The sequence below is a fragment of the Toxorhynchites rutilus genome, chromosome 2 (genome assembly GCF_029784135.1).
Source record: "Toxorhynchites rutilus septentrionalis strain SRP chromosome 2, ASM2978413v1, whole genome shotgun sequence".
NCBI lineage: Eukaryota > Metazoa > Arthropoda > Insecta > Diptera > Culicidae > Toxorhynchites > Toxorhynchites rutilus.
In genome coordinates, this window is record NC_073745.1 from 72,621,330 (window position 1) to 72,635,023 (window position 13,694).

Below are 13,694 nucleotides of genomic sequence, written 5' to 3' on the forward strand. Positions count from 1 at the left end.
ATCTACAAGAACGCCGATTGATAAAAATCCGCTTCTGCTGCATAGACACTACGAATGTAAACAAGCGAATGTGTGCCCAACACATGCTCTGCATGTATGTGTAGCAAGAGCCCTATTCACCATCTTGGTTGACAACACATCTCGATTTTTTCGAACTGTCACGGAAATTTCGAGATGTATCGAGAGTTTCGAGAACTCTTGCGTGAGTGTTCGTGTGTTTTCGCGCAAAGCCCACTGACAGCTGGTGTTCGAAGCGGAATCATCACCCAGTTTAATTTTTTCATCCGCAGAGTTAAGATCGTTGTGCGTGAATATATCGCGCGAGTGATTAATCAGAAAGCAAAAGGCACGTTTTTCCTCCCACAATCCAGTAAATAGGAACGCATAAATAGTTATTCCGAAAACCCAAACTTGAGTGCGTATCGATAGTGCGAAGAAAGTTTAAGCGCTGGAAGGTTGTGTATTGTGATTGGTGGAAAGAAGACCTGGAATTTTCGTCTGAATTTCGAACCAAGGCAGCCGGAAAATGTCTGTAATTGGAATAGATTTTGGCAACGAGTCCTGCTATGTTGCTGTGGCAAAGGCCGGTGGAATTGAGACCATTGCCAACGATTACAGCCTGCGAGCCACCCCGTAAGTAGTGTTCACAACAAAATTCTAACGCGACCTCGCTTGTCCAGCCATCGCTAGCGTGGAGATTATGTAAAAAAAATGGTTGATTGTACATCCTATCGGTAGCGGTTTGTAAGGGAATGATTATGTGGATTTGATGAAAGCCTAGCCTTATTTGTATAACTTAACTTTATAAAATTGAAAAAATAATTTTCATGGAATACTCCTGTTTTATTCCTAACATAACCTAGAAATGTTTCGAGAAAATTCTTATACTTTATCGATTTTTTCAGTGCTGTCATGTTTCGATCATTAAATTTAAAACGTGAGTTGAACTAAATTTGATTCTCGAAAAGATTGAAAACAATTACATTTTTTAAAATAAAGCTTTACGGTGATCGGGTTCTGTTCTGACCAGCGCTAGATTCGTTTTGTGATTTTCCTTCTATCCATGCACAGTAATATAATCGTTGTAGCTGTGTGTGTAGTTTTGCGCTGACTCGCTGCTGACGGATGGACGGACGAGCAGAACGCACATATCTCTGGGCGCAAATTGATTGTGCTTCATCTGAGTTTACGTGCTTACGGAATCCCACATATTGCAAAATTTGACTTATCACCTGATTGAAAACGTGAATGGCACGAGATGTTTTTTGATCGAAAAATAATGTGAAAACAGTGGGTTGGGTATGGTTACCATGGATGGAAGTTTATTGCCACTTTCGCTTCCAGAAATTTCGGATTTTCTGACTCATGTAATTTTTCGAGAAACCACTAAAAGGTTCGTCACCACATCAGCTCAACATTTTCATGAACAATGTTTCAAACGCCCGATTAGACCGATTCATTTTCCTAAACACAAACTAGATCGAAGGGTTCCAAAACAGACCACGAAGCACTGTTTTAGCATATCCACTTATTTTTGTGGAATTTCAAGCTGTGCACGGTACCGCATCATTTGTAAGTTGAGTCAGCCAACCGTTTATTTCCTTCATAATGGACATTTAGGTAAATTGATTTGCGAGAAGGGAAGCGAGAGAAAGAGAACGGAGGCCAGGTCATGATGTGTGCATTGCAGCATAACGACATAGGAAATTGAACTTAATATAGGAGGAAACGATCGATAGTGCGACATTCGTCGCTGTATGGATGTAAATTCAATTGAATGTTTGAAGTTTTTTTTAATTCTTTATTTGAGAGGTTTTCAGCCTCCTGGGCTGGTTCGCCTCTTTATCGACGGCATTGCCGCAAGGTTTCGTTGGGAACAGATGGAACATGAAATTATCACATAAGAATTGGATGTAAAAATTAAACACATATAAATCATTTTGCGAAACATAACTTAACGAAGAACTTGCTGTTTGCTTGTTGGACCAGATGGCAAGGATGTCCTCGACCCATGGCTCCAGGCCAGTGTAGAGGAAGCCGTGTCGTTGAAGATGCCGAAGTGTTCTTATTCCCATTCATCGTGGAGGGGAAGGAACAAGGAACTACTTGTCTGATCCATTGTTCAGATGATAGATCTTAAAAAATAGTTCGGCATCTTTTAGGTAGCAGACAAGCGCTGCTCTTGCTGGATCGTCCCTCAAGATGTCTCTTACACTCCCGCTGATTCCATGAAAGTCTCGTAGATCATCAAATTTCGGGCAACCACACAAGAAGTGCTCGAAGGAGTTGTGGATTTGGCAGAAGTCGCAGAGTAGATGGAAGGGTCCTCTATTGAATCCGTGTGAGACCGAGCAGTGACTAGAGATGTGCCATCCGCTCATGAGCTGTTCCGAAGAATCGACTCTTTGAAGTGAGTTGACACGGAACAGCTCGCAAAAAAAATCAAACAGCTCTTCAGCTCACTTTGATGATGATGAAGGAGAGAAAAGAGCTGTAGAATTGAAGAGAGTGTGTGAGCTGTACGATTCAAATGAACTGACCGTCTCTCGCTCTTCGTGTTATACATCAGTTTAGTTTCATTTGTCCCTCGTCTTTTCAACTGTTATATTCGCGTTGACGGCATTGAGCTTTGTTTACCAGTTTAGGGGGCGCCAAAAATAATAATTGGCTCTCAGGCAGAATGAACACGTTTTCAAAATTCAAATTATTAATGAAAATTAACTTCTGTGTATCAAATGAGTATTCTATTTCAATGAAAAACACTTTGTTTGCAGGCGGTGCAAAAATCTCATAAGATTTTTTTTTTTTTTGAAGAAAACTTTCTATTGTAATGTAAAGCCTCAGTAAAAATGTCGGAAATGTTGTACTCGCCGAGTCTGTTATAAATAATAGTCTGGAATACGTGTTTCAAGTAATTAATAATATGGTGTGAAAAATTTCATTTGAATTTTAACATTTTCAAACTGGCTTCGTGGCTATCGAGTTTGGGACCCAAATTGAAAGTCGGCACTGACAACTGAGCTGAAGAGCTGTTCATAAAGAACAGCTCATTTAGATGAGCTGATATGATCAGAGCTGTTCATCATGATGAGCTGATTTGCACACCTCTAGCAGTGACCGGTCCTCAGTCTGGACAGGATTCGTTGTTCTCTCATTCCTTTAACATCGTCAAACCAGGCAATCGTGCCCTTGACTTTTCTGATGAACTGCCCCCTCTCTGCAAACCACCTTTCGGTCCAAAATGTGCGGAAAGAGTTGGTGATCCACAACTTCACATCGTCAAGCGGCACATCCCGAGTGAAGAACGGTCTGGTGTGACCGATTCCGGCAAACCAGTCGGCTGCTTCATTCCCTGCGATGCCGTTGTGTCCGGGGACCCACATGAGCAAGTGTCGGGCAATATGTACTTCCTGATGGCCTGTACCCATGGATGTTTGGACCTGGTCGCACCGATGGCATCTATGGCGCTTGCCGAATCGGAGACGACCAACAACGGCTCGGAAGATGGAGTTGTAGTTGCCTCGAAGATGCCGGCCACTTCGGTCGAGAAGACCTGGCAGATGTCCGCCAGTTTCTTGCTGGAAATCAGACTATTATTATTATCGCTTACCTCAAATCCAACTCCCGATGGTCCTTTTGAGCAGTCCGAGTATCTGATCTCGTGGAGACGGTATTTTTCTGCTATGATGGCCTTGAAATATTCTAGCAGACCGATCGAGCTCGCCCCGGCTCGAAAGTTGTCCCTAATGCCGTTCTCGACAACAACAGTTGGGAACCTCCAGTCGTTCGCACCAAACCAGGATTGTTTTGCCACCAGGGGGAGGTTGGAATGTGCCACCCGCTGCAGGATCGTGTTGCTAATGGCGGTCAGGTGGGTCTCCCCTCTACCGCTGGTTTTCGACAAGAAACTGGCAGTCCTGACTACGATCGCCGAGTCTGTGATTAGATCGAAAGGAGGTTCTCCAATTTAAGCGCAGACAGAGGCAGCTGGTGTTGATGGCAGGAGACCGGAGACAGACCGTAGTACTTTGTTGTAGATCGGTGCCAGAGTTTTTGGGAGCTTGTCTCCAGCCAAACACGTCAGTTCAAATTATACTTGAGGCGGCTGCTGATGATAGCTTTGGCCACCCGTAGCCGGATATTTCTGTTGTTGCTCCGGTGCGGTTTGGAAATGGTTTTTAACAGATTCATACGGGTGGCACAGCTCTTCCTCACTTCCTCGAAATGACGGGGGAAACTAAGTTTGTGGTCAACAAACACTCCAAGGATTTTTTGTTTGAAGTATTTAAAGAGTTCATCTCGTTGTTCAATGCGTTGTTACTGTCTCCGTATGATCATATAAAAATAGTAACAGAATCAAACATTGCTACTGTCTCTGGTTAGAATATCATGGCATTTTGATCTGATTTGACCCAGACTCCTATTCGCGTTCAATTTATTCATAGTTTCGATGGATTTTCTGGTATTTTCGTATAAGCGTCACCGGAGCCGAAATACAATAGATAGCATTTTTATTGTTCGCACTGGCATTCAAATATTATTTGTATTGTTGTTGCCTCGTTGTATGCAGTGGGATGGATGTAAAAATATAGTTTCACGTTTGGAATACATTCTGAAAATTTCTCCTCGGGTGCATTTTTTATTCAAACTTTTTCAGTATCGGAGTAACAACCACCGCCCGTTTCGCTCAACTCGTGATGCATCACAAGTTGTAGCAGCCCACACTCTCGTTCGCTTATAATGTGAATGTTTTTCACTGATTCAGTCAAAGTATCCCAGGAAAACCTATATTACCTGTTGGATGATTCCGTGGTCCATGGTTATTGTATTGACTTCAAGTGCTATGAGTATTTATTCGTTGTTTTCGTTCATTATATCAACAGGCACATGCACTTTACTGCCCTAATGATATCAATGAAAATTACTAATAAGTGCAGTAGAACACCGATTATCCGCGAAATAGTCTGGCTAGGTCACCGCGCATAACGAAAATCGCGGATAACGCGATAAAGGACTAAAAATGAAGTGCAAACACGAAAAAAGATTATTTCAACGCGAAAAGTATGTTTTATTAATATAGAAATCATTAAACCATCTATTTGTGAGGGGATGTACACCAGTGGTCAGATAATGTGTAAGTCATGACAAAAAATAAGAGAGCAAGCTCCCACCTCTCACTGACAAATTTCGGGAAACCCTATAGAATTACTGTGAAACTCGCTTTCGCGGATAAACCGCATCGTGGATCATCCGCTCGCGTATAATCGGGGTTCTACTGTATAATAAAATGTTACTGAACTTTATTTCCTGAATTGTGGGAGACGAAGTCTGAAACTACTCTGTTGAACAACAGCCGTTGTGGATCTAGAACTGAGTTAGAGTTAACGCGGATCCCTTTTTACGTGTAACATTTCACTACTGATTGATTGAGCACCAACTCTCTTAACCCATTAACGACCAAACTGTAAAAAAGTTTTTTTTTAACAAAAGCAATAGGAGTAATTTTGATTATTGGCGTTAGAGAAACCCCATACTTGAAAAAAAAATTTTTTCCGTTCTTCCGTTTTCCGGAAAATGACAAAAAATCGAAAAATCACCAAACAAAAATATTGGCCAAAACCTAACTTTTTTGTTCTCGTAGGAAGTTCAATCCAATGTTTTTTTCGTACATCACAATGTGTGATCTTTTATCAAAGTAATACTGTAGAAATTACATACTTTTGAATTTTATAAGATTTTGTTTTTTGTTAGGTTATGTGTGGTTATGTACTTTTCGCACTTAGTTGATTTAAACCGAATTTATTGCCACATAAAGTTATACAAGATTGAATGAAATTGATTGTAAGTGGTAGCTAATAGACTAAGCTATCGTTTGATCTTAAAACATTGCCATATGGTTGCATTCCAAAGCCATGAAACATTATCAATGATGTTGTTCGATTTTTCGAACACCTGGCTTAAAATGAGTTAACTTGGCAGCTAGTGAGGGTTGTTCCAGTGTAAACACTGTGAAGCGAACCGAATAATCCGCTTCTTCGCATGGTTCCGATACTATTGGCTCCATTCAGACAGTGAGGATTCCAAATGTCTAAACTAGACGGAACTTTAAAGCACTGAGTTTTCAAAGCAATGGACATCGATGAAATTCTTTGCACAAGTACACTGCAGTTGGAGGAGGCTTTCCAACGACGAAACTAACATAAGCTCTAAAGCTGAGCTTTAAAATTTAGGTAGCCTCACGATCAAGATAATCAGTATCATACGCATTGTTGTTGCCTCGTTGTATGCAGTGTTTTGTCATTTTTAGTGCTACGAAAATGCGTTTTTGGGATTTGGGGTATTTAAGTATAAGCGCCACCGGAGCGCAATTTTCATTATGAATTGGTTTTTTTTAATTAAATTTATTCTGAGGTCAACGTAATGGGGACGTAGAACCCATCAATCGAGGATAAGGAACAGAGGCGGCACTAAGCCGCCGAGTCGGCCGCTGACCCGCCGTCGGAAGCGGCGGCCTTTCGCAAACAAACCTGTGTTCCATCGATTGCCCGGTCAGTTTGAAACATAGGAGACGATCCTTTAGTTAAGTCCGGCCGAGCGTTAGCAAGCGTCTGACGGCATACGTTTGCCCGGTTAAGTTTTGCTTTGAAATATATCATTTATATTTCAGTGCGAACAAAAATGCTATCTATTGTATTTCGGCTCCAGTGACGCTAATACGAAAGTACCGATTTTCTTCATATAATAGAAATGAGAGCTTTCTAAAAAAAAGCCATGCGATAAGCGCTACTTTTTTGTTTCAAATTGAAGGAATGTGCACCTAATAAATATTGATCATATGGGAAGCGTGCTCAATGAACAAAAAGTGTGTGTGATATTATTTACAATTTTTTCAGTAATTCAGTTGATGCGATATAAACAAAGTGTTGTTTACGTTGGCACATAAAAGTTGATTGTTGTTATCTACACAATTTTCAACAAAATCAAAATGGGTGGAAAGAAAATCAGCGTGCAAGTCTGAAATCTTGTTGTTCAGGATCATTTGTAGCAGATTTCACAACGGAAGATTGCATGGATTTTCAGAATAAGCTGGGGAGCAGTCCATGAAATTTGTCACAAGCATAGTGCTTACGGTTTGTTTGTTGACAGATCCGGAAGAGGTCGTCGTCGGAAGACCTATAGCCGGACGGATCAACGAATCATCCGGGAAGTGAAGAAATCTTCAAAAGTATCAGTCAAAGTAATTCAGGAAAACCTCTCGTTGGCAGTATCGACCAGAATTGTTCGCCGCAGACTCAAGGGCATTTTTACAAAAACGTCCGTTTATCATCAAGAAAAATAAACTGAAACTGTTGAAACTCGCCCGGAAATATGATGACGACTTGGAAAAAAGTACTTTGGACTGACGAATCGAAATCTGAGCTGATCAACAAGATGCGGCACGAAAGAGTGTGGCGGAAGGATGATGAAAGATTACAGGAACATCATTTGCAGGCTACAGTCAAGCACGGAAGAGGATAAAATAATGGAAATGCAACCAAAATCTTCAAAAATCAGGAAGAATGAAAATAAAGATCACGAAGAAATCAGGATAGCTCATTTCGTGTTATCTGGGAAGCTCGTGCCAATTTTCGAAGAACAAAAGCATCATTTTTATATATTTGTTCAATTTCTTTCTCGTAAAAACTCGAGATAGAATTTGATAGAAATTTTAAAAATTTTTGACTTGTCCGAGGTACAGTTCAGTTCAGTTTTTGGTTTTAAGGGATTTTAACCCGATGGTCATTCGTCCCTGTTGTTCGAGGTTCATGCGATAGTGACAACTTTAATGGTTCAGAATCGGTTCAATTGTTTGTTTCAGATAATCAGAAACGCTGGAATCGCTTCATCAACTCTTATCTATTCTAGTTATGAATATTTGTCGTAGGACTACGTCTTTCATTTCTGTACCAGGGTGTAAGTTCAATGTTTTGAAACCGAGAAATGACGCTGGAAAGCAAGATTTTGAAGGTTAATACCTCTTTACCGGCTGAATGGAGTGGTATAATAATCACTTCATTCGAAAGATAAAATGTCAACGAATTATATGATTGTCACTTATTGGTCCAAAAAATCGTTTCAATAGCTTTTTGCTTTGCAAAATTGCTTTGAAAGCAAGCTATTGAAATCATAACAATCTAGCTGATTGATGATGATTGGTGATCGCAATGTGTTCCCGAACACGGACGCAAAATCTAGGCACCTGGAGAAACCTTCATAGCGAATACATGCAAGCTGTGATTTCTTTTGCTCGCTTGCATTAGTGTTCGAGAAACCATAGTGAATACTTTTACTCGCGTCAGTTTCTGTTCTGCTTTCGCATGGAACAATCATAAAAAATTGTTTGCGTGTGAATGCGTCCGAGCGAAGGAATATTCGCACCCATTTACGCATTCGACTTGGTGTTCTCGTGATGCAATCCAATAGCATATGAAAAATGGCCACATCACGATAAAAACGAAATGAATTTTATACAAGGTTATAAGACTTTATTTCGTTTTCACCATGAAATGGCGCTCTCAGTTTCTATTCTGCGCATGGAGTGATCATGAAAAATGTCGTGTTATTCTCACGAAAACAAAAGTGAATCATGTATCAAACATGTTCAGTTGCTTTTACAATACCACTCAAATTCCATCGGTTTGTTTCGGGAACACCAACAAGTTCGAAAGAGTTGAATTTTATGTTAATAACAATTCCATACTTATACTCATCCACCCACACACTAACAAGAAAAACTTTCAGCAATCTCTCAAAATATTCATTCATTCATGCATTAAAAATTGATTCAGATGCAATTTCAAATGAATTATTACCGATCCAACGGTAGTCCTACGTCTACCTTGCGGTTATATAACAGATATAACCCACTTCTTGTTTTTCTCTGTTCAATTTTGTTTTTATTGTTAATATATGGATGAACAAATAATGATATAATGGATAGTAAAAATATTCTTTGTTTTGTTTTTACGGAGCTCCAAAAACTTCCGAAATTCGTGCCTCTTAGAATACCCTCTTAGCAAGCATTACGAGTTCCGTATATGATTTATCTTCTGTGAATGAGAATTTATTGTTTTCTTTTTCTAATATCCGATATCCGGCCGTATATACAGGATTCCAATAGTTACCGAATATCCGTTTCATCTTTAGATTTCAATCATGTAACAAAATCGATAAAGGAGAGATTTCTGATGTTTAAAAATCATATTAGAGCCTTTCAAAATAAGATGTTTTCTAAATTAAAAAAAAACTCACTCGTTTTACCATAATGGGTACTATTGCGATAATAGATATGCCTGCTCTATGATTTTTCGAGAATTCAGTTTCAGTTTTGTTTGTCCAAGCAAGCTGTGGCGGCAATATGTGCTCTAAGTGAATATGCATTTGTTTGCGCCCAATTCAATCTCTCTGGAATAACATTATCGTTGTATATGCAGCACATTCTCTGTACATTTCGTTTACCGACAAGCCAAATATTGGCATCGCGAACGAATGGGAGGCGCTTATATCGCAATTTAATTTGGTATAAATTGAAATAGCATTCGTGGATTTTTCATTCTCGTTCGAGGCTCAGATCGGTAGGCGTTTGTGTTTTTAGCGTGACTTCTGTGCTTTCGTCAATAACACACTTCCCACCAACCTGACTGGATGCGGCAAGGGAGGCAAAGGACTCGGTAAAGCAGGAGCGAAGCGCATCGCAAGGTGCTACATGACAACATCCAGGGTATCACGAAACCCGCTATCTGTAGTCTAGCTCGCCGTGGTGGTGTCAACTGTATTTCTGGTCTCATTTACGAAGAAACCCGAGAAATGGTGAAAGTATTCCTGGAAAACGTTATTTGTGACGCTGTAACCTGATATGATCATGCCAATCTACATTAAAATCTGGTTCAGATTGCACGAGCACAATCAATCTGTACATTACCAGTTTCTCATCCAATACGAATATGGGGCAGTGTATGTCAAGATAGAGCTGAGAGTTAATTTGACGAGGTTCCCTAGTGATTTGTACACTCTACTGCCGATGCACGTGCTGTACCACTGTTGGATCGTTCAGAGCTAAGTAGACGGAAAGACGTAAACCCCGTCCAGTTGTACCGCCCGGTGAGCTCCCACCTAAAATCCACGTAAGAATCGTGATAAGTTGTGGCACTGATTTCCTTCATAAGCGCTAAGCTCCGTTACAAGCACTAAATACCGTGATATGCTCTGAGAGAAAGAGAGAGTATAAGAGAGAAATGTGAGCTGAGGGAGAGATGTGAAATTGCACTGGTATTTTTTTCTGCGAGTGCCGCGTAAAAAAACACGCGTTAATTGGGGAACCCGCGTTAATTGGAAAATCCGCGCAAAAACCCGCGTAAAAAAACGTGGGTGTACTAGGTTGCCTTGAGAACTTATATGAAATGCTACCGACGATTTAAATTGCTATGATACCTTCGGGCGCAAACGATGTTGAATCGGTGTGTTACTCTTCTCTTCTTTTTGTTGAATTATAGAGCTTCAAACTTTTTAAGTTCATTCGCCCTGGGAAGGCCCTGAGATAAGCCCTTGGGGACAATTCAATCCAAACTTCCTCTCCATCTGCATTGAAAAACACACTTCATTGTCGTTCGACGCTCCTCAGCAAAAAGCTTTCAACAACAACAAAAGACGATTCGAAATGCGGTATGCATTCGAATGTACATGATATTATTCGAAATATTGGTTGCACTGCGAAATTCCATTGCAATAGCCGATCATGCATCGTAAAACGTTTAGTATAAGTGTATCTGTGATACTACTGTTGGACATAGCATCAAAGCTGAAACAAATTAATTGAGTCTTCAAATATTAAAATCAATCGCCACAAATGTCTGTTCGCGCATTATTCGAGAACGGATCTTCCGATTTGAGCTGTCTATTTTTTCGTTTTCTTAGTCTAATTGAAATTCGTGTTGAATTATTTAGCTTTGTGTGCCTCAAGTTTAAAGCAAAAATGATAATAGAGAAACTATTCATTCACTCTCCATATACACTTTGTGTTATTTTATTCATACAGAACGCAGGAGCCATCTAATCCAGGCAGTATTCAGCATATCTCATTTCCTCTCATTTCGCAACTTATAGTGTGATATGCAACAACTAAACACCACCCTTCTGCCATTATCGCTCTATTGTACCACTGCTGGAGTGCACAAACAATATCCAACAATCAAACTAAACGGTCCTTTTTAGGGCCACCAAATTATTAGCAAAGAGTTTGATTATGGAATTTTAAAAACATATCCAAAATCAATATACAACAAATAGCCTAAGGCTGAGGTGACACTTGATCGGAGTACGCACGAAAACTTGATTGTGCGATAACTGACAAAGAGAAACAAACAATTTTGTTCGATAGAAGCTGACGAATTCGAACGAAGCAAGTGGGAAGCAATGTAACCACACCAATACAATTCTATGTGGTTGTTTACTTCTTACGATTGTATGCGTTTCGTGCAGCCTTATGGCGGGTTTACATTAGGGAGATCTATAGCTATAGATGGATTTATTCACGTGAATATAGGTGTAAACGGGTGAGAATAAATATGATACACTTATTCGAGGTATATATAACTTGAATAAATTCAGCATATGAAACGCTTGTGAATTTCTCACTGGTGAGAAATCACTAAAGTTGGATGCAGTTCTACTTCAGGTGAATAAATTCACCGAAAATATGAATATATTCATTATAGAAGTTCACGCTAGTGTAAACAGTTGATGCGATTTCTATAAATCTCATCATATTTCTTCACATGAATATATCACTAGTCTAAACCCACCCTTATTTTCGTAAGAAGCTGCAGGCAGTATCACCGTAGCCTAACGTAATCCTACATCATATGCATCATATGGTTCCAGTAACTTTTTGGCACGTTTTCTGTTATCTAGACAAACGTTTGTTTTTTGGTTGATTCTTCTGAAATAATCCTGATTTAACTTTATCATAATGAAAATCCAGATTTTGTGTAACGAAAATTCTCACGGTCAACTAGCTCTCTATTCATCTATTTATAATGATGTTACATCCCATGAAGAAATTATATCTTATTCACAACATTGTTCCGCCAATCAATCTGATCCATAGTTGCAGTTCTTCAACTCCCGGTCGCACCGATTCTTGCCATGTCTTGCTCTACCTCGCTCACTGGTTTTCTCTTCTTTTTGTTCCCACCGCATCTTATGCGAAAACCATCTTTACAGGGCTGCTGTTCATGCCCTGCCCATCGCACTTGTCCAGCATTCTGGATGCTGGGTTCGCCGTAGAGTTGCACCAGTTCGTGGTTCATTCTCCTTCTCCATACTGCGTTTTCTTGTACATCACTGTATATTGTTCTGAGTATCATTTAGTCTTATTCTATATTGAATATATTTATCAAAACATCTTTTTGAATGGCACTAACGTTCCCAGTGGAACTTTCGCCGTCTCAACGTAAATATTTATTGCGTCATTATTAATACTTAGATTAGAGCACGCGTGACGAAAAATTTTCCGGCCAGAACGAGAATCGAACCCAAACCCCCGACATGATAATGTGTGACGCCAACCACTCGGGCACGCGAGCACACCAATATATAAACTGGAGAAATCGTCGAAGTCGTTATCTCTCATTAAGAATTATCCCTTTTATGAAAATAAATTAAAATCAAATTGTGCTTCCAATTTTTTTTTGGTTATTTTTGCTGTGCATACATCTTTATGGTATAACTTGTATATTCTTATTTTACAGTACTTTCCTTTTGTATATATTCCCCAGGTGAAAGAAACAAAAAAAAACAAATTTTTTATTCAATCGTTTAATCGTTCAGTTTATCCTGGTTCTTCTCCTTTTTCATCTATTTACCTTTCCGGTACTGTTGAGAACATGCGTTGAATTTTAATACACCATGCTCATACTTTAGTAGTAATTCCCAACAGTCCCACCTAGTGATCTCACGCAGCCGACGATTTACAATCGTTCCTTTTACCCCATTCGATTGCACGGCAATAAATCAAAGCGGGAAACCCGAAACACTCTGTAATTTCTGCTTTTGTTGTCCACTAGCTACGCGGTCTACCTTGGCCGCGGTGTGTATGCCTCAAAACCACTTCCAAAAATGTGTGACCAATCTCTCGACAAATCAATTGCGGGGCGCGACATATGCGTGATGTGCGCGCAATGTGGGCGTCGCAGTTATGAACGGAATCGATTTTCTTTTACCACCTTGTGGGGCAAATAAGCAAATCTGAGTTGATCTATAAATACGGTCGCCAGCGTCTTTATTAAGAGCGTATTTTAGTTCTTTCACGCATCCTCCGTCTACACCACCACACCTAATGTGTCCGTCCCTCTCGCCCAACAGCAGCGAGTTGGTTAGTCATCTTCGGATTTTTCTGGGATATACTAAACCGGTGTAAACAACGCGCATGTTTGCATGACGTGCGATGGTCATACCCATACTCTCGAAGATGACACGTCAAATTGTGTTCAGTAGTGGAAGAGAGTCGAGGGGGTAGTTTTATTTTTATGTTGTTGGTCACAATTATGTCACACCGTTTCGCCGATTGCAGCTAAGAACTGGAGCAAACGATGCGAGGAACCAACACAAACATGAACTTATTCGAGACAGGAATTTGTTTCCCTACTGTACACAAG

General features: G+C 40.0%; 1 protein-coding gene across 2 annotated transcripts in view; it reads left to right on the top strand.

Annotated features, from left to right (window-relative positions):
* Positions 1-260: 260 nt before the first annotated feature.
* The window catches only part of LOC129768704 (heat shock 70 kDa protein 4L), a 36,645-nt gene continuing 23,211 nt past the window's right edge, over positions 261-13,694 (top strand). For both annotated transcript variants that reach the window (XM_055770508.1, XM_055770509.1), the window contains exon 1: positions 261-633. In XM_055770508.1, coding sequence (XP_055626483.1) covers positions 527-633 — 107 coding nt within the window. In that variant the 5' untranslated portion in view covers positions 261-526. The remainder of the gene's footprint in view (positions 634-13,694) is intronic.